Here is a 20,299-nt window from a genome sequence, read left to right as displayed (position 1 = left end):
TACTTAGCAACACCTTAGACCTTCTGAGATAGATGCCAAGAGAGCAGCCAGAGATATGACAGCTGTGGACACCAGCAAGGGGGTCCAGTGAGGACAAAAGCCTCTTCTTAAAGGTCCACTGCATTCAGTGTGAATCCAGGGGAAGCTGATGAGAAAGATAAAAACTCAGATGACCCCTCTGCCCTATCATGACTCTCCCTAGTATCACGATGCCATCCTGGACCTGATGTGGAATTTGATATTTGAATGGACTGAGTTTGCATAGAGAATTGACTGAGAATTGACCTGTAAGGGACCATGTTCTGGATCAGAAGGAATCTATATGGTGAGATCAGGGCTCACTCCCATCCAGGGACCTTGGACCCAGGAAAGAGGGCCTGTGCTCTGGTCAACTTCGGCTGTCCCCTCCAACAGGATGGGCGTCCTTGGGCTGACGGATGTACCCACTGGAGGCTGCACACGTCCTGGAAGTTGGGTGCTGGGTTTGCGGTATCCCCACACACGGGTGCTGGGTGCTTCTGAGACCGCATTCTCTTCTTCCATCCTCTTTCCTGGGGCTGCCCTCCCGTGGACAGGAGCTTGGGGTGGAGGGGTGGCCAGAGGATGGCTATTTTTGTGGATGGAGCAGGACACCCGGGCTTCACATCCGCCTGCATGTGCCCACGGCGCTCAAAGTGCAGGCAGGGCAAGTGGGCTGAGACAGGCTGCCCACACACAGCGCCACGTCTGTAGAGGTTGTAGGAGGAATTTGACTTGCAGACCTGGCCTTCCTGGTGATGGGAAGGTATATTTACCAAGGTGGGAGGATAGAACAAAACTGGATCGTCGTTTGCTTGTTTGATTTATAACTTGTGTTTGGACGTAGCCCATGGGCCTTCATCTGCTCTCTTGCCCCCGGGGCCTGCATGTGTTGGAAGCAGTCCGGCTGCTCTTGATGGAAACGATGCTCTGTCTGGGGCTCCCCCGAGTTCAGTTACAGAGACAGAGGAGGTGGCATTTGAGCGGTGACTGTATGTTTGAAACCTGTCCTAGATGCGAGAATTTTTGTCTATGAGGTGACTTCTGTTGCTATAAAAAGTTAACATTTAATGCTTGGAGCGTGTTAAACCAAGGAAAAATGCTTGGCTGCTCTGGGTTTTCTCGAGCTTTTGCAGTTGTGGAGCTGGGGAGGGACAGTGGGTGGGAAACAGCGCCCACTCCCCCGTGGGCGTTGCATGAGCGCCGCCCTGATGTTCTCTTGTGGGCACAGCCCTTCCCCCCACTGCTGGCCTTGACTCATGTGCCCTTCAGACCGGCTTTCTGTCCTCCGGCTTGTGATGTCATCATCTCTTTCCTCTGATGCATCGCTCTTCACTTGCTTTCTCCCTTTGGGTACCACGTCCTGTGCGCGTTTTCTTCCCCGTCCACTGCAGTCGGAACCCTCCGGCCTTGGCCTTGTGAATCTTCTGCTCCCCTGCCCTGGGTCCCCTGACTCCACAGCGGGATCCAGGCCAAGCTCACTCTCATTCCTACTGATGGGAGAACAGCCAAAACCGAGGAGTAAGACGTGGCATCACCAACATCCTGGTGTGACCCCAGTCCCCCAGCTGAAGAAGGTTCGAGCTGGAAGGTGTCCTCAAGGTACCTTTTGACTCAGAAACTGCAGCCTGGAGACTCCAGGTCTCCACCCCCAACAACATGAGGCTCCCCTGATGGGTGGCCTGGGCCTTTGCCTCTCCCGTGGATTATGTCCTGTAACCTCTCCCCGCTCAAGAAGCTTGCTTTGTCCAGTTTTTGTTGGCATGCCAAGAAACAAAAGCAGACATCCTTTTCTCCTTATCATATTTTCAGATGTATTTACCCCAAGAAGTGTTAGACAAGAAAGAAAAAAAAAAAAGAAAGAAAGAAAGAAAAAGAAACTGCTTAATTGTTGCTTTGAAGGAGGGAAGGGTGGTTTGGCTAAAAGCGTTTCCTCCGTGGATATGGCTTTACTGTAGATATGGCTCCTGGACCCCAAATAGATAATCAGGACAGCAGACAATAAAGACGGATCGCTTCAGTCACAGGGAAGCTAATAAAAGTCTATTACTTTTCTAATATCACTCACCTCTATTTACATCAAGGGGGTGTGTGCATTACTGTTTTATTATTCTATTCTACTTACTTATATTTGCTCACACTTTATTAGGAGAGTGAGATGGGGAATCCATCATTTCTGATTGATTCATTTCTTTATCCTGAAGTTGCTTTTCAATCACATATACAACTCATTTCTGAGCACAGTCTCACCGCTATGGATTGAACGTTTGCGTCCTCCAAAATTCATATGTTGAAACCTAACACCCAGTGTGATGGTGTTTGGAGGTGAGGCCTCTGGCGGTGTTGAGGTCATGAGGGTGGAGCCCACATGAATGGCGTTAGTACCTTTATGAAAAAGGGAGCAGAGAGCTCCCTTGCCCCTTCCACCAGGTGAGGACACAGCAAGAAGATGGCCATCTGTAAGCCAAGGAAGTGGGCCTTCACCAGACACCAGAACTGCCAGTGCTGTGACTTGCCCGCCTCCAGAACCCTGAGGAGTACATTCCTATTGTTCATAAGCCACCCTGTCTACAGTATTTCCTTACGGCGACCCCAAAGGACTTAGACACTCACCTCCGGCCATGTGATTTGGAACGAAAACCACCCACCTTGGAAGACCTCATCGTAGACTCAAAGATAGGCTCTATGTATTTCTTGCTCTTACTGTCCATATGGACTGACTTCAAAAAATAATTTGAGGTGATTTATAAGCAAATTTAATATGTATAATCAAATTTACATAATGATAACAAAGTCATCCTAATCATTATAATTATAATATAAAATAATAACATAATGATAACACGAGTACATATGTATATAAGATCATGGAATTGGGTCTCTGGCAGCCAACATGTTCCATCTCTGTGGCAGAGAACTTCAGGAAAAGAGACTTTCAGTCACTCTCTGTCCAGCCCTTTGGTCAAGTTACAGACCTGCCCTCTGATCTTTGCTCAGGTCCAGCAGCATCACGGGGCCATCAGACCCCTGACCGCTGAGTCCCGGATGCAGACTCCAGTTTTCATCATTTCTTTCACTATAAACACTCAAGGCTTCGTCTGAACACCACGTGTAAGGTTTAATTTTCTTAACTAGACTTCATATCTGGGCATGTTCCCCAGGCTGTTATACTTGCCTACCCTCCAGTTCTAAGACCATGACCCCCACCAAGTCCACTAACCACCCCCCAGCCCTTCCTTCCAATGGACTTCCAGCAGCGCCCTCACGGCCCACGGCTCCCCTCGGGTGCCTGTTGGTGTCTAGAACTTGACAGCCCTGGATTCTGACAGCATCTTGGTGCTTGTTAGAAATGGAGAGAACTTGAAGGATTAATATCATTACCTTATAAAGAACCAGCCTCTTGTGAAAGATGTTCTTCTCTCCTGGATTGTGGATTTCCAAATGACTTTCATTATCATTCATAATGTAAAGCCTTCCAGGAAGGCCTTCCGCTACCAGACGGTTTTTCCTAGAACGTTCCCTTATCAGCTCTGTTCCTTCTACATGCAGAATAAAGGCCTTCTAAGTCTGGTCTCGACCATAATTTGTTTATTTTTCTTTATCTTCTACCACTCCCCTATAAGAATCACCTCTTGTTCAGACTAGTCTTTGGGTGACACCCTACAAATACTGTGCTGTAACATTTTCCTCGGCTTTTATCCTCTTCTGAACAACTGTCACCTCTTCTTCACGGATACACAGCCCTGTTGGACCATATCCTCTCCTGAACTTAATATTTACTGCATCCATTGAATAAATATTTATTGGGCACCTGTTATGGGCAGGAACTTGGTACTAGAGGTGCAGTGATGAGTAAGTCGAATAAAACAGTCTTCCCTGCCCTCATTCTAGTATCAATGTTAGCAATGATTAGAAGGGAAAAAAAGAGTTGTTGACTCGAGAAAGGAAGGAAAGAGGACAGCAGAGCGGGAGCTTCAGGTGAGAAAACAAAGCTAAACGCACCTGGGCCTTGGGTTTATATTCCTGTTCCCTGGGAGGGAAAAGGGAAGTTGGGTGAATGGCAGAGGGTCTGTTAAATTCTCCCTGCTTTGGTATGATGTCCTCACGGGTAGAGTAAATGTTGCCGAACCTTGGGTTCTAGGAAGGGGGCTCATTCATGGCGGTTGGTTTCTCCTTAGCTGAATGCTAGTAGAACTCTAATGAAAGAAGAATGGGGAGTCAGAAACAGGAGATCTGGAACTCCGTGTGATTATATCCTGGGGCACAGAACCCATACAGGAGTCCAGACAAGGAGTGAGTGTATGTGGAATCAAGGCACATCTCGGGGTTGGGGGAAGGACACAGAAAACAGTCATCACACATGAGACAGAAAGAGGGACTCAGGACAGCGGTCTGAGAAGCAGAGCAAAGCGGTTAACGGTCGAAAGAACAGGTAAATGGACAATAAAAGTCAACAGTCCGTCTGTGAATTCCACAGTTCTTCAGTACGTCAGAAGCCATTGCTAAGTCTTAAGGGCTGCAGGTTTATCACTAAGTACTGGATGACCCTGGCGGTGGAGAGGTGATGGGCTGATTCTGCCCAGGGGAGCCTGGGGTGCAGGGTTCAGTGTGCAGCCTGGCTGTGGAGGAGCTAACTAACCTGCGAGACCAGGAATGAGAGTCCGAGTCCAAGGTTCAAGACGAGATATTACAGCAAGTCCCCTACACACGACCCTTCAAGCTGCGAACTTTCAAAGATGCGAACGTGCGCTCGCGTGTCCAAATACGGAAGTTAGTTCACGTGTCCGGCGTACATTGTCATGTGCGTGCGTCCTCTACAACTGGTTGTGCTTTTGTGTACTTTACTCTGTAGAGTACAGTAGTACAGAATCTTTATTTTCAAGCCCAGGGTGTCCAGAAGCAAGTGGAAAAGCAGCGGTGAGGTACCTGGTACTGCTGAGAGGCACCAAGAGATAATGATGGAAACAAAAGTGAAGATAATTGAGAGAGCAGAGCGAGGCAAAAAGATGTTCTTTATGTATTATTTGTGTGAAAAGTATTATAAACCTAGTACAGTACAGTACTATACAGCCGATTCTGTTAGTTGGGCACCTAGGCTAACTTTGTTGGACTTATGAACAAATCGGACTTAAGAACGTGCTCTTGGAATGGAACTTGTTCGTATGTAGGGGACGTACTGTACCGAAGAAACAAGGACGGGAGCTCCGTAGGACAAAAGTCACGGTGAGGGTGTTTCTGAGTTCCACCGGGACCGCAGTCCTGAGTGACTGGTGAACAGGGACAAGAATCTATCTCAGCCTGCAGGAATAGGTCTCATCTCCTTTCATAATAGCATGGTCTACCAGGTCTCCTGTGATGGAGTGACCCTAAAGGGAGTGGTGGCAGAAACAGGTTTAGAAGTCCAGCCTCATGGTCAGAAATCAGAAAGGGGGCATCAAAGCCACGGCCACCTCAGGAACCCAGAGACCTCCAGAGAGCAGGACAGAGGAAAGAAGAGAAGGGCAGCACAGGTAGAATAAAGGCAGTGACTGTTCATTCAGGAATTAATTCTGTTAACGTTATCCTGGATGCTGGAAAAAGGAGAAATTCATAGGGAGCATCTTGCTGGGGTAAAGATCACTCCCCCTGCAGAGGGAGAAAGAAGTCCTGACCAGGGAAAAGGCTCATCACAGGCCCTTGGTGTGAATTGTTTATCAGGTGGCGATTCTCCCCGAGACCTAGGACTGGGATAGCCAAACAGCCCAGAGAGGGAGCAATGGGCAGGGGTGTTCATGGGGACAGATGGATCATTACCAATTTTGCTTTCTAACACCTCTGCCCATATTACAGCCTTTAAGTTGACCTTAAAAAACTCTTCCATGGGGTTTCATTCTGGGCTTTCAAGGGAGAGTGATTTTATTCGATGTTTGATTCGTTTTTAAGACCCTGAGACATTTCTGTTCCTTGATTCTCACCCTCTGTAGAGTAGGACACCACTTAGAAATTTGACAGTATTTTTCCTGAAACATTTTGTCCTTTTGTGATTGTCAAATATTGAATTAGGTCTTGTTAGAGACAGACCAGCAGCTGTCATTGTTGACATTTCCCTTCATTAGGAAGAAACCGAAAGCTGACATTTTCAACCTACCGGTCCGGTTAAGCTGGTCAGATAAGACAGTTCAGCTTCAGATAAGACAGTGTGGGAAGCAAGGCAATCTTTCCCCTCTCCTGCTCTCCTTACAGAGCTGCCACGAAACCTTCACTGATAAAAACCACTGCACTTCATGGGTGCCAAAGTGTCTCTTCAAGGGGGAGGAAACGAAAAGTATCAGTTGACCCGAGGAGTTGAAGTCCGAATGCATGAAAGAAAGCATTGATTTGATGCCTATGAGATTACTGATTAACTCTAAGATTTGAAATCTGAATGAACGAAGACATTGATTTGAGTCCTGGTTTTGCCTCTTGGTAGTGAGCTCATTTCTCTGGTTCTCACTTTATTTGCAAAACTGGAGAAATAACAATAGCTCCTTTACCTACACCAAAGGGTTATTACAAGGAGTCAATTAGGTAAAATGTAGAGAGGTGCTTTACAAATGTTAGATTTTACGTTACATACTACATGGGCTTAATGAAATAGGTTATTTGGTCAGATGAATGGAAGGACTTCTGGAATCATTCAAAGGTCATGCAAGAACTGTGGTTGAGGTTTTGGAGAGCTGAAGTCCTATTTCACTCTCCTGGAACTCATCGCTAGGCTAAATTGATGAATGTATTTTCTTTTCTTTTTTTAAAAATTTTTTTTTTTTTCTTTTTTGCGGTACGCGGGCCTCTCACTGTTGTGGCCTCTCCCGTTGCGGAGCACAGGCTCCGGACGCGCAGTCCCAGCGGCCATGGCTCACGGGCCCAGCCGCTCCGCGGCATGTGGGATCTTCCCGGACCGGGGCACGAACCCGTGTCCCCTGCATCGGCAGGCGGACTCTCAACCACTGCGCCACCAGGGAAGCCCTTTTTTAAATTTTTTAATGGAGTATAGTTGATTTACAATGTTGTGTTAGTTTCAGGTGTACAGCAGAGTGATTCAGTTATACAATTACATGTATCTATTCTTTTTTGATTCTTTTCCCATATAGGTTATTACAGAGTACTGAGTAGAGTTCCCTGTGCCATACAGTAGGTCCTTATTAGTTATCTATTTTGGGCTTCCCTGGTGGCGCAGTGGTTGAGGATCTGCCTGCCAATGCAGGGGACACGGGTTCAAACCCTGGTCTGGGAAGATCCCACATGCCGCGGAGCAACTAGGCCCGTGAGCCACAACTACTGAGCCTGTGCGTACAGAGCCTGTGCTCCGCAACAAGAGAGGCTGTGATAGTGAGAGGCCTGCGCACCACGATGAAGAGTGGCCCACACTTGCCGCAACTAGAGAAAGCCCTTGCACAGAAACGAAGACCCAACACAGCCAAAAATAAATATAAAAATAAATAAATAAAATAGTTATCTATTTTATATAGAGTAGTGTGTATATATCAATTCCAATTTGTCCCTCCCCCGCTTCCCCCTTTGGGAACCCTATGTTTGTTTCCTACATCTGTGACTCTATTTCTGTTTTGTAAATAAGTCCATTTGTACCAGTTTTTTAGATTCCACATAGAAGTGGTATCCTATGTTATTTGTCTTTCTCTGTCTGACTTACTTCACTCAGTATGACCATCTCTGGGTCCATCCATCTTGCTCTCTAACCTAATCCCCTCCAAAGTTTGAGACTACAGTTTCGAAACCTTAATCACAGAGAATTATGTGTTTGAAGATTGAGGTTGAGGCAGCTAATACTGTGGTAGCTTGTTTGCATCATTTTGGGTTTTTGAGGGAAAAGGGGGCAAAGTTTGGAAGCAATTGCTTGAAGGTCACAGCAAAATCTGTGAGGTGTATTGACTTAGCTTGAGAAGTAGAATATGAATAAAATTCTCCCACCTACCAAATGGATATTCCAGGGTTTACAGGTAACCCAACTGAAAAAAAAGGAGAAGGTGAACAATGCCTGGTGCAACTCAGAGGTGAAAGTGGAGAGACCCGTCCAGTCTCCTTTTCCACATGGGGAGCCTGTTCCTCACTAATCTTGATTAAATTCAGGATGGGCAATATTGGGTCAAAACTCATGTGAAAAGAGTAAAAGTGAGTATCTTTACTTCCAAATTCTAAGTAAATTAAGGTGCAGCTCAGTCCCCACCGGGAATTTACCCAAGTAGGATGTTACAATTTTGAATGTCAAACAATGCAATCAATAAGGTGTTGACTAAAGCTAGTTGCTCATTCTGGGCAGCAAGTGACTTGACTGAAGTCTGTTGCTCTCTGCTCTGCATTAATAAGGCGAAGCTACAGTGCCCACCAAGGAGAACGATCCCCTCTAGCTCTCTGCTGGGCAGCCCAAGCGTGGGGCCCCGGCCTTCCGAGCAGAGGGCCGGCCAGCTCTCAGCCTTGCTCAGACCCCTCCACTGGGCAGCCTTGTGCAGCCACAGCCCATCTGGTTGAGGCGACCTGGTATCATTTTGTTTAACTCAGTGTCGAACACATCTGGAGAAAAGACTTGTGAGAGGATTGGTGATGGCCAGTGACGCTTTCAGTTCTGTGGTGGTCATTTGCCTACAGGCACTGCTGTTTGAAGAGGAAGTCACTGTTTTCTCTGAAAATGTTTTCTTCTGTTTGATTATCCCTGAAGCACTACAGCATGTTTCGTCTCTGAGCAGAGAGGGAGGTGGAAATTTCCATGGAATAGTATGAATCCTTACATCTGGGTCCTTATTCCAGTTTCTTACATAAACTTTAGAAAATTATCTCTTGAGCCTGAATTGCCTTATTTGTAAAAACACAGATGCTATTATTTATTTCATAGACTTGAGATGAGGATTAAGTGAATTCGCAATACATGGAGATTTCCTCCCCAGCACCTGACGCATAGTAATAGGCATTTAACAACTCTAAATTTTCTCCCCACCACCGTGGTGTGGATGAAAGAATGCAGCACAGAATGGGAAGTCAGCAAGCCCAGATTCTAGCAGTAGCTGTTAAATTTATCAGTTGTGACACTGGATAAGTCACATAGACTCTAGTCTAGATTTCTTCTTCTATAAAAACAAGAGGTGTTCTTTTTGATGATAGCCATTCTGACAGGTATGTGATGATATCTCATTGTGGTTTGGATTTGCATTTCCATGATGATTAACGATGTTGAGCACTTTTCACGTGCTTGATGGCCATCTGTATGTCTTCTTTGGAAAAATGTCTATTCAGTTCTTCTGCCCATATTTTAATCAGGTGGTTTGTTTCTGTATTGAGTTGTATGAGCTGTTTATATATGTCGGAGATTAATCCCTTATCAGTCATATTGCAAATATTTTCCCCCATTCAGTAGGTTGTCTTTTCATTTTGTTGATGGTTTCCTTTGCTGTGCAAAAAGCTTTTAAGTTTAATTAGGTCCCATTTGTTTATTTTTTATTTTATTTCCTTTGCTTTTGGAGATGGATGCAAAGAAATATTGTTGCGATTTATATCAAAGGGTGTTCAGCCTATGTTTTCCTCTAGGAGTTTTATAATATCCGGTCTTACATTTAGGTCTTTAATCCATTTTGAGTTTACAAATGTTGGTGAGGATGTGAAGAAAAGGGAACCCTCATACACTGTTGGGGGGAATGTACATTGGTGCAGCCACTGTGGAAAACAGTATGGCGATTTCTCCAAAAACAAAAAATAGAACTACCATATGACCCAGCAATTCCACTCCTGAGTATATATCTGAAAAAAACAAAGACACTAATTCAAAAGGACACATGTACCCCAATGTTCATAACAGCATTATTTACAGTCGCCAAGACATGGAAGCAACCTAAGTGTCCATCAACAGATGAATGGATAAAGAAGATGTGGTATATATACACAGTGGAATACTACTCAGCTATGAAAAAAGATGAAATTTTGCCATTTGTAGCAACATGGATGAACATGGAGGATGTTAGGCTAAGTGAAATAAGTCAGACACAGGAAGACAAATACTGTATGATATCACCTATATGTGGAATCTAAAAACTACAATAAACTAGTGAATATAACAAGAAAGAAGCAGACCACAGATATGGAGTAACTAGTGCTTACCAGTGGGGAGAGAGGAGATGGGCAATATGGGGATAAGGGATTAAGAGGTACACACTATTAGGTATAAAATAAGCTATAAGGATATATTGTACAACACAGGGAATCTACTCAGTATTTTATGATAACTGTCATTGGAGTATAACCTTTAAAAATTGTGAATCACTATATTGTATGCCTGTAAATTATACAGTACTGTACATCAGCTATACTTCAATTTAATAAATAAATGAGAGGTGGAATTGTCTTTAAGGTTTCTTCTAACTTGATAAACTTATGCTTATTGGCACATTTTTTTCTGATTCAATTCTAAAATTTAGCACAACATTGTATTTGTTACCCAAGGGTTACTGCCTTTCACATTGTGTCGGCATTCATACTTTATGACACTCCTGTATAGGAAAGATAGTTAGCAAGTTTCCGGGGATCTGCACTCTGTCCCTTGGAAGAATAAAGGAAGATCCTGTCAGTAAATCTTTTTAGAAGGCATCTTACTTTTTTTTTTTTTAATTAAAACCTGTACTTTTTTTAAAAATTTTATTTATTTATGGCTGTGTTGGGTCTTCGTTTCTGTGCGAGGGCTTTCTCTAGTTGCGGCAAGTGGGGGCCACTCTTCATCGCGGTGTGTGGGCCTCTCACTATCGCGGCCTCTCCCGTTGCGGAGCACAGGCTCCAGATGTGCAGGCTCAGCGGCCATGGCTCACGGGCCCAGCCGCTCCGCGGCATGTGGGATCTTCCCAGACCAGGGCCTGAACCCGTGTCCCCTGAATTGGCAGGCAGACTCTCAACTACGCCACCAGGGAAGCCCGGCATCTTACTTTCATGTCACAGGGATACAGCTCTCCGTAACGGACAGGGAGAATCTTATCCCTTTGAACATGGGGTTAGCTTCACAGTGCTGGACTGCAGAACCAGCCCAAAAGAGTCTACATTTGGTGCTTACATCTCAGGAGATGTTCAGTATTTGAAGTTCCAACCTTGAGATGCCTGCCAAAGGGTCATGGCTATTGCTATCCATGCCCTGAGATATTTCTAGGCTAGGTAACAGCACTGAATTCAAACTGATGTGTCTGTGGACGTAGGGGTGTCTGAGAGAATAAATGGACATTTGTATCCTATGAGGCTTTTTCACCCCCAAGTGCAGATACCTTTATTTTTTAAATTTTGGAAATTGATGGTATATAAAAGTGGAAAATAGAGAATCTCAGTCCTGGCTAATGATGGTATACAAGAATTTCATCCATGATGATTAAAACTCTATGTTTTAGAAGCCTTTGGGGAATTGTTGGAGATCTATTTGCAGAAGACGGGCAGACTAAAAGTAATCTCTCCACAGCTGAAAGACAGAATAGAGGCAGATTCTGAAATACACAGCGAAATTGCAAAATTGAAAAACTGCTGAATTGACTGTGAGTACTTAGCACAAGGAAGCATGATCTCCAGAAACCAGTGCAAATTCTCCACAAATTAACTTTGTTTTTAAGGTTGACAGACTCATATATTAGGGCCTGAGTACCTGACATGTGGGGTGGTATATTTCACATTATCCTTGTGAACAAGTTGGAGAAGTGTGGATGAAACTGCAGCATTCATGTGAATTTACAGAAATCGAGCATTTCCATCAATCAGCATGAACTTCCAAGGATTCTGGAGGACCTGGAGGTTATGAGGGTAGAACTGGAGATATTTAGCATGGAGAAGAAACAAGTTTCTTTGTTCTGCCTTGAGAGGGCCAGGCATGGTAGCTGTTTTCAAAGATTTTTAACAGCTCTGTCATTGAAGAGGAATTTAGACATTCCTTGTGTTTCAAGTAGGACAATTTGGGATGAGGAAGGTAGAATTTTCTTAATCCACCGGAAAATGTTCCTGTCAACCAGTCTAGTGGAAGGGACAGTGTTTTGAGGTAGCAAATATGACTTCCCTGATGAGTTCAAGAGGAAGGTGGTCTAACATGGATGCAACTAGAGATGATCATACTAAGTGAAGTAAGCCAGAAAGAGGAAGACAAATACCACAGGATATCACTTATATGTGGAATCTAAAACATGGCACAAATGAACCTATCTACAAAACAGAAACAGACCCGCATAGAGAACAGACTCATGGTTGCCAAGGGGGAGGGGATGGGTGGGTGGGTGGGTGGGAGAGGGATGGGCTGGGAGTTTGGGGGTAGTAGATTCAAACTGTTACATTTACAATGGATAAACCACAAGGTTCTACTGTATAGCACAGGGAACTATATCCAATCTCCTGGGGTAAACCATAATGGAAAACAATATAAAAAAAGAATGTATATATGTGTAGAACGGAGTCACTTAGCTGTACAGCAGAAATTAGCACAACACTGCAAATCAACTCTACTTCACTAAAAAAAAAAAGGAGGAGGCTGGTCATCTGTGTTGGATGCTGTCTAGGGGGTGCTTGCATTAAAGGGAAGTTGGATAAGATAATTCTTGCTGGTTCTCTCTAAACTTTCAGATGCCGAGATAAGGTTGAAGAAATAAGTTAGTGGTCAGAAAGCAAAGGAATATCTTCCCCTTTCTCATCATGACTAAAGGAGCATATTATGTTTTGTCACACAGAAAAGACTGCAATTCCCAAGTGCCCTGCACTAGAAATAAACCAGGGATAAGGAAACCTGCTAAAAGCTATGAATACCAAGAATTTTCCAAGAACATTATGCCATGGTTATAAGCTACCGGTAAAGGAGAATAGTTCATTTTTTTTTCAAAAGAAAAGAATATTTACCAAATATATCCAATCTGATCAGAATTGTCACTGTTCCAGATAATCTGAACTGTGGATACTGCACTGTCTCTCATATTCTAGGAGTGGTTTGTCTGAAAACTAGATCTCTTTGCACATGTAAGTAATTTTTTCCTTAGAGGTCAAAGTTGTCTATGAGTTTTTCTTTTCCTTCCTAGTCAGGTTGATGAAGGTTTTGATTCCCAGTTTAGGAAGTTGATAGATTTTGAACTCTTCTGACTGTGTAACCTATGTTAAGAAACACCATTTATATCATGACCTGGGATCATATATGCATTATAACTGAAATCAAATAGCTGAGAAACAATAGCTATACGTACATACCCGTATAATACTCTGAAATTTTCAATTCAGTTCCTTAATTGTTAAATACTGTTCATGTCCCTCTAATTTCAGAGGATTTCCAGGTTGAAAAACACTACTGGAGTCATTAGTTGGAGAAAACTCCAACAATGGTAGAATCAATGGGAGAATTCAGGTCTTGTCATTCAGGACATTTGATCAACTTGCTACAGAAAGACAATCTTTGCATATATTGTCAGAAAGGTCCTGGAATTTGCAATACATTTCCGTGTTACTCTGCAGTTCCTTTCTTCCCGACTTTTCTGCCTACTCTCCCCCTACCACCCCACCCCCGAGGAAATCCTCATAGCTACCAGTGGAAAGCATGAAAGGCTTGAGAGATGTATACGTAGACCACGTTCGTTCTGTGTATCTTAAAGCTTTACATCTAGAGAAGCAAGTTTTCGCTGAAAGCACGTCTGTTTATGCGTACATTCAGGTGGCCGCCGAGATAATGGAATTGCTGACACACTGCTCAGAGCCTCTTGGGTAACTAAGCATTCTTTTATTATCAGGAAGGCAAATGCAGTTTCGAAGATCAAAGTGGACAGCCCCTGGAAGCTACATTTTTTACAAAAGGCTAAAGTGTCTGCCTTCCTAGGAATCAAAGGGACTTAGAAAGGCAGTCGTACTGGACAGAATGCCATTGTTGACAGGATAGCAACCACCTAAGTAGGTGAGAGGAACAAGAGGTAGTTTAATTCTGAAAGTTAGCACCTCTGCCAGCTCTGGGGTTAAGCAAGGTGGCCGATACTCTGATAGCCGTAGCTGGGGTCTGCCTGACAAAAATTTCAACTGTCAGTGCAGGGACCGAGAATATTTCTGGAATTTTCACCATTTGAAATTCCTTTGGCAGCATTTTGATCCCACATCTTCAGAAAGCAGGGGCCCCAGTGTTACAGTGGAAGTAAAGTAGAAGGTCGTTATAATCCAGTCACGATTACAGTACTTACTGGAAAAGTTATCATGGATGAATCCTTGCTCTCCAACATGGCAAACTTGAATAGTAGCTACAGGACCATGGCTATTCTGCCATCAGCTGCCATGTAATAACAGATCCACCGTGTTTAGGGTCCTTCTGTATCCTCTCGACACCCACCTGACTTTAAATCCCACCCTAAGCCCCTTTGCCAAGACTTTCAGATGGTTACCTTCAGAGATGTCTAAAGATCATCTCTCAGCTGGGCCCACATCACACGCTTACTAGAAACTCCTTCCCCTGGATTACTAAAAAACTTCCCTGGAGGTTTTCAATCTCCTTTAAATCTTGGCTGAAGTATTCCGAAGAGTAACAATGGGCTTCATTGTTCTAAAAAACTCCCCAGGAATTTACGCATCTGAAGAGGCCTCTTTCAGAAATTCTGGATACTTAATGAGTGCGCTTATTACAAAAGAAATGATTTCCCTTCGTTTTTACCAGGCTAATGTCTTTTGAAATCCCCTTTGCTTTCCCAAGAGTTTATCTTCTTAGAGAATAGAATCGGAAGAAACATTTTCCTGATGTTTATCAAATGTTTACTGTAATTTAAAGTGAGTCACTGAAGTAATTTTTGCACTTGGGAGTTTCTCTACTGTAAACTTTTATAGCCCGTGTTATTCAGGAATAGACAGTATTGATTTTTGTTGATGTTGAATGGTATGAGCTGTTTATATATTTTGGATATTGACCCCTTATTGGTCATATCATTTGCAAATATTTTCTCCCATTCTGTAGGTTGTCTTTTCATTTTGTTCATGGTTTCCTTTGCTGTGCAAAAGCTTTGAAGTTTAATTAGGTCCCAGTTGTTTATTTTTGCTTTTATTTTCTTTGCTTTAGGAGGTGGATCCAAAGAAATATTACTGTGATTTATATCAAAGGGTGTTCTGCCTACGTTTTCCTCTAGGACTTTTATAGTATCTGGTCTTACATTTAGGTCTTTAATCCATTTATTTCTGTATATGGTGTTAGAGAATCATACAAATCAACATCAAAAAAGCAAACAACCCAATTAAAAAAATGGGCAGAAGACCTGAATAAACATTTCTCCACAGAGGACATGCAGGTGGCCAAGAGGCTCATGAAAAGATGTTCAGTATCACTAATTACCAGGGAAATGCAAATCAAAACCACAATGAGATATCACCTCACACCTGACAGAATGGCCATCATCAAAAAACACCCCAAATAACAAATGTTGGCAAGGATGTGGAGAAAAGGAAACCCTCATACACTGTCAGTGGGAAGGTAAATTGGTGCAGCCACTGTGGAAAACAGCGTGGAGGCTTCTCAAAAAACTAAACATAGAAATACCATATGACCTGGCAATTCCACTCCTGCGTATATATCCGAAAAAACACCCCAAAACACTAATTTGAAAAGATCCATGCACCCCAGTGTTCACAGCAGCATTAGTTATAATAGCCAAGATATGGAAGCAATGTAAGTGTCCATCAATACATGAATGGACACAAGATACATCCATGGTATATATATACAATGGAATACTACTCAACCATATAAAAGAATGAAGGCTTGCCATTTGCAGCAACATGGATGGACTTGGAGGATGTTATGCTAAGTGAAATAAGTCAGACAGAGAATGACAAATACTGTATGATATCACTTATATGTGGAGCCCAAAAAGTACAACAAACTGGTGACTATAACAAAGAAGAAACAGACTCTCAGGTATAGAGAACAAACTAGTGGTTACCAGTGGGGACAGGGAAGGGGGGAGGGGCAATACAGGGGTAGGGGTGTAAGAGGTATAAACTATTAGGTATAAAATAAGCTACAAGGATATATTGTACAACACAGGGAATCTAGCCAATATTTTATAGTAACTATAAATGAAGTATAATCCTTAAAAATTGTGAATCACTATATTGTATACCTGTAACATATATATTGTACAGCCACTATACATCAATAAAAAATATATTAGAAAAAACAGTATTGATTTTAATGCATATTAAATAGAATCTTAGAGAGTGTGCAAAGCCTTGATCTAGACACTTCTTTTGTACTAAGAAAAAATATAATAGTTTTAAAGTTATAAAGGTTTTAAGGATATCAAAAGGGTGAAGTATGAGGAATAGATAATAGCCTGCCTTGGGCAATCTCTGGGTAACTTTTGGAAAAAGTTCACCATTAACCATTAATGGTCCTAATAGTTTGTCAGCAGAGCCATAGTTTTTTCTTTTTCTTGACATAGACAGTTCTCCTGTCCATATTGGAAAGAAAGAATTTAGCTTTGTAGAAATCAATAGATTACTGTAAACTTATATCTGTATAGAACTAAACTGGGGGCAATATTATCAAAGATCATCTACTCTGGGTCTGTCATTTGACTGAATTCCCCAAGTTTAAGTTCTGGGAGCAGCTGCTCGTCCGAAACATGGCCCTCCTTTATAAAGAAGCAATTCCCAGCAGGGCATGGAACCTAGGCCTAAATACTGGTTCATATTTTATATCATTCCCTAATGAAGAAAGGTAAAATAGTTCATTTAAATAATCCTTTAGGGAAAAGCAGAAAGAACAGAGGGAACTGAAAATGAGGAAAGAACCTCGAAGAGAATGGCTGAAAGGGACTGCATCCCTTTTCCATGCATTTGCTGTGAACTCTGCCTTTACTGATTCTCATACCGCACACGCCCTCTCACACTCAGAAAGTCCAAGAATGTACTCGGCACAGCTTGTGACTTTACACAACTTGCAGGTCTGCCCTTTCCCCAGTGTTTTGCGTACTTTTGCCACCCGTTTGATTCCATTTCATTGGAGATGGGTCTCCAGCTGACACACGCCTGAGTTAGCTGCCCCTTCTCCCTCGGACCCTCCCTCAGCTGCTACTCACTCAAAAGGGTCGCTGGGATCCGCCCTCTGCAGCTCTGGAGGGATGGGGATCCTCTTGTAGTACATTTCCCAGTCAAAGGCGCCGCGCATGGCATCCCCGGCCTGGGCCTCGTACCCAAAGTGATTGTGGTCAATGACATCGATCATGGGGCACACGATGGTTTTGTGGTTGAGTGCAATTTGGTCTGAAAAACGAAAGCACGGAATAGGAAATGACACGCCTGCCCGGGTCATCTCTCATTTTTCTGCCAAGAGAAGCCCTTCCTAACGCGTCGTGCTCGCGGTCTGCTTCCCTGTCGCCTTCAGAGCACTTTGCAGAATCTCTGCTTGAATGCTGGGCTTAACGTGATGGGACAGTGATTAGGTGCAATTAGTGTTGTGGTATCTTCCTCGAAGAAAGTGATGTCCCAGAGATACCTGGAGAAGAGCGTTTAGCTCTCCCTCTGTCACAGTTTTGCTCTGACCTATCCCCAATCTGTCATTTTACAGTGCACCCAACATGCGTGGAGTATAAACAGTCCTCGTGTTCCTTCAAGCATACAGCTAGAGCCTGCTGAGAAAATACTGGCCTGCTTTCTGGAGGTTCCAAAATGTAAATATTTAACTTCATGGGTTTTTTTTTTAGCATCTCATCTTACAATGGCCATGATGGCTGTCCCTCCACCGCCCCCCAAATGCTGGCAGATTATACACAGAATTCTTTGCCCTCAGGCTTACCAGAGATTTTGCCAAGTCCTATTTTGCTACTGTTCTTTAACATAGACTCTGTTTATCAAAGCTATACATTTTTATCTTCTCTCATCATATCTGAAAATACGTTAGATGGCCTGATTCTACTGCTGCTATTCCTGCTACTGTTCAATTCTTGAGCAACTACTAAGTATACTCAGGCTGTTCCTAACCCTCCTAGCAACCCAGTGAGGTTGTTCTTATCATCATTCCAAGTTTACACATGAGAAACTGAGCTCAGAGAAGTTAAATAACTTGTCCAAGGTCGCTCATCTTTTGACGGCAAGAATTAGGATGCAATCCCTGCTTAATGGTCCTGTGCTAAAGTCTGGGGTCTTTCCAGTTGGCCATGGTGCTTCTCTGAGGCAGAAAGGAGACTTATTTTCCAGTTGCACCTCCAGCTCCTCCCTTGTAGATGTTATTATGTGAGACCTGAACAGCCAGTGCTGGGAAGGGCATGTACGGGTACTTTGGCTGACCTAGAACAGCTACATGTGAAGTGTTGTCTTCCCAACAATGTGCATTTCTTCAGTATTTACTACAACAAACTAATAGTGTCAGACAGGCAGAACTTTTACGTGCAAACACCTGCTTTCTGGTTCTTTGGAAGACCTTTGGATGTGGCGTGTGGAATAAAATACATTTAAGTATCTTTAAAAAAGAAAAGACATAATTTAGAAATAATGAGGTTTGGCTATTTCAGCATCATTATTCTGAAGACACTGATAAGGCAGGGCATGGAAACCACAGAATCCTATGGAAGATCTCCCCCCAGATCTACCTTTCTCTCTCCCTTTCTTTTTTTTTTCCCTTTCCTTCCTTCCTTCCTTCCTTCCTTCCTTCCTTCTTTCCTTCTTTCTTTTTCTTTCTCTCTCTCTTTCTTTCTTTCTCTCTCTCTCCCTTCCTTCCTTCCTTTCTCTTTCTTTTTCTTTCTTTCTTTCTTTCTCTCTTTCTTTCTTTCTTTCTCTCTCTCTCTCCCTTCCTTCCTTCCTTCCTTTCTCTTTCTTTTTCTTTCTTTCTCTCTCTCTCTCTCTTCCTTCCTTCCTTCCTTCCTTCCCTCTTTTTCTTTCTTTCTCTTTCATTCATTCATTCACTCCTTAAGTTAATCCCACCAAGAGCTCTGTGGGCATCGTTTTCACCTGGGCAAGCCTTGCAGTGGGCTTTAGTCTTTAAGTGGCATTCCCCCATAGATGTCTTTGACAGAGGAGACCATCATTACTGTGTCCAAAGTATTTCTTCTATCACCTCTGCAGGTACTTGAGTATTAAGGTTTCAGTGACTTTCTTCAGTCAAATTCAGAATCAGGTTGATTTACAAGTTCCTTGACCAACAAGGAGTCTCTAGGTGACCCGAAGAGAATTAGTCTGTTAAACTGTCAACTTTCCCTTCAGATTTCCTCTCAGCTCTCATCCAGCAGCACCAGCTCTGGTGAAAGTAGCATGACTAATTTTTCATCTAAGGCTTGTGCCTACATTTCAATTTCCAGGGATCAAACAAACAGACTCTTAATGGGAAATTGAAATTCAGGTAAAACCCCAAGGTGAAAAATGAACCAAGAAACTGTGTGGCTCCACCTTTTTTTTTTTTTTTTTTTTTTTCCATTTTGGAGGATGTGTCAAGACACTGATAGAGGAAAATAAAAACAGATAGTGATCCTGAGCATGAATCATTTCTTACCCATCAGGCCTACAGGAAATGAAATGCTTCCATGAGAAAAAGTGGGCTTCTCTGTCTTTTCCCTCTTTTTTCCTTTTTTTTTTTTTTTGTTAGGTGCATATGAACAATCAGAGCCTTGATAATTGGCATTTAGGGCTTGCTTTGGTTCATAAATAAATTAGGCCTTGTGCTGACTTGAGTATTCAGCACCATATAGGTCAAATTCCGTTTAAGGGAAACTGATGGTTGCTGATGAAACTCTAAATTGCTATGTCCTTGGACAAGCCACTTTTAATTAAAAGCTCAGAGGAATCTCTGGCCATTAGGAGCCTAGAAACATCCCTGTTGATGAGGGTGTCTGGGCGGTTGTCTGCGGGGCAGAGTGTGGCTCTGAGATGCCCTGGAGCCTTAGTTGCTGGTCATTTCCTGTTTCAAATGCAACACAATTTCCATTGATTTTTTCCCCCACATCGTTTACTAATGGAGCTTTGCTGCTTCTATCGGAAATCCTGCAGGTTCTCAATAGAAAATGATTCTTTCTGAGGCAGCTATTGTGAAGGAGGTTGTTAACTGGCTTTAGCTGCAAGGCCAGGGATATAGTTACAATAAAAGTTGATTTAGTGAAATGTGGAAGAACAGAAAGGAGCTCAATATGTGCGCACCAAGAACTTTTTAGAAACACACTTTTTCCCTCAGCCTTACGATTGATTCCTTAGCTACTACTGGGCTTGATCTCTGACTTAACTGTGAAATTAAAAAAATACTGGTGCTTGGACTGAACCTCATGCAGGTTTCCGAGCTTGAGTGGTTTTCAGGACTTTGGTGTTTCTAACAGTT

General features: G+C 43.0%; 2 protein-coding genes across 6 annotated transcripts in view; one reads left to right on the top strand and one right to left on the bottom strand.

Annotated features, from left to right (window-relative positions):
• The window catches only part of GALNTL6 (polypeptide N-acetylgalactosaminyltransferase like 6), a gene marked incomplete at its 3' end in the record, with an annotated part of 1,147,279 nt that overhangs the window by 179,934 nt on the left and 947,046 nt on the right, over positions 1 to 20,299 (bottom strand). Inside the window, exon 6 of the mRNA XM_079925494.1 lies at positions 17,079 to 17,262. Within this exon, the coding sequence (XP_079781620.1) occupies positions 17,079 to 17,262 (184 nt within the window). The remainder of the gene's footprint in view (positions 1 to 17,078; positions 17,263 to 20,299) is intronic.
• LOC307188427 (uncharacterized protein) overlaps positions 1 to 20,299 on the top strand; it is a 262,819-nt gene that overhangs the window by 148,322 nt on the left and 94,198 nt on the right. The gene's annotated exons all lie outside the window — the stretch shown is intronic.

The sequence above is a fragment of the Stenella coeruleoalba genome (assembly GCF_951394435.1).
Source record: "Stenella coeruleoalba genome assembly, chromosome: 7".
Classification (NCBI taxonomy): domain Eukaryota; kingdom Metazoa; phylum Chordata; class Mammalia; order Artiodactyla; family Delphinidae; genus Stenella; species Stenella coeruleoalba.
This window is presented reverse-complemented; position numbering and strand designations above follow the sequence as displayed.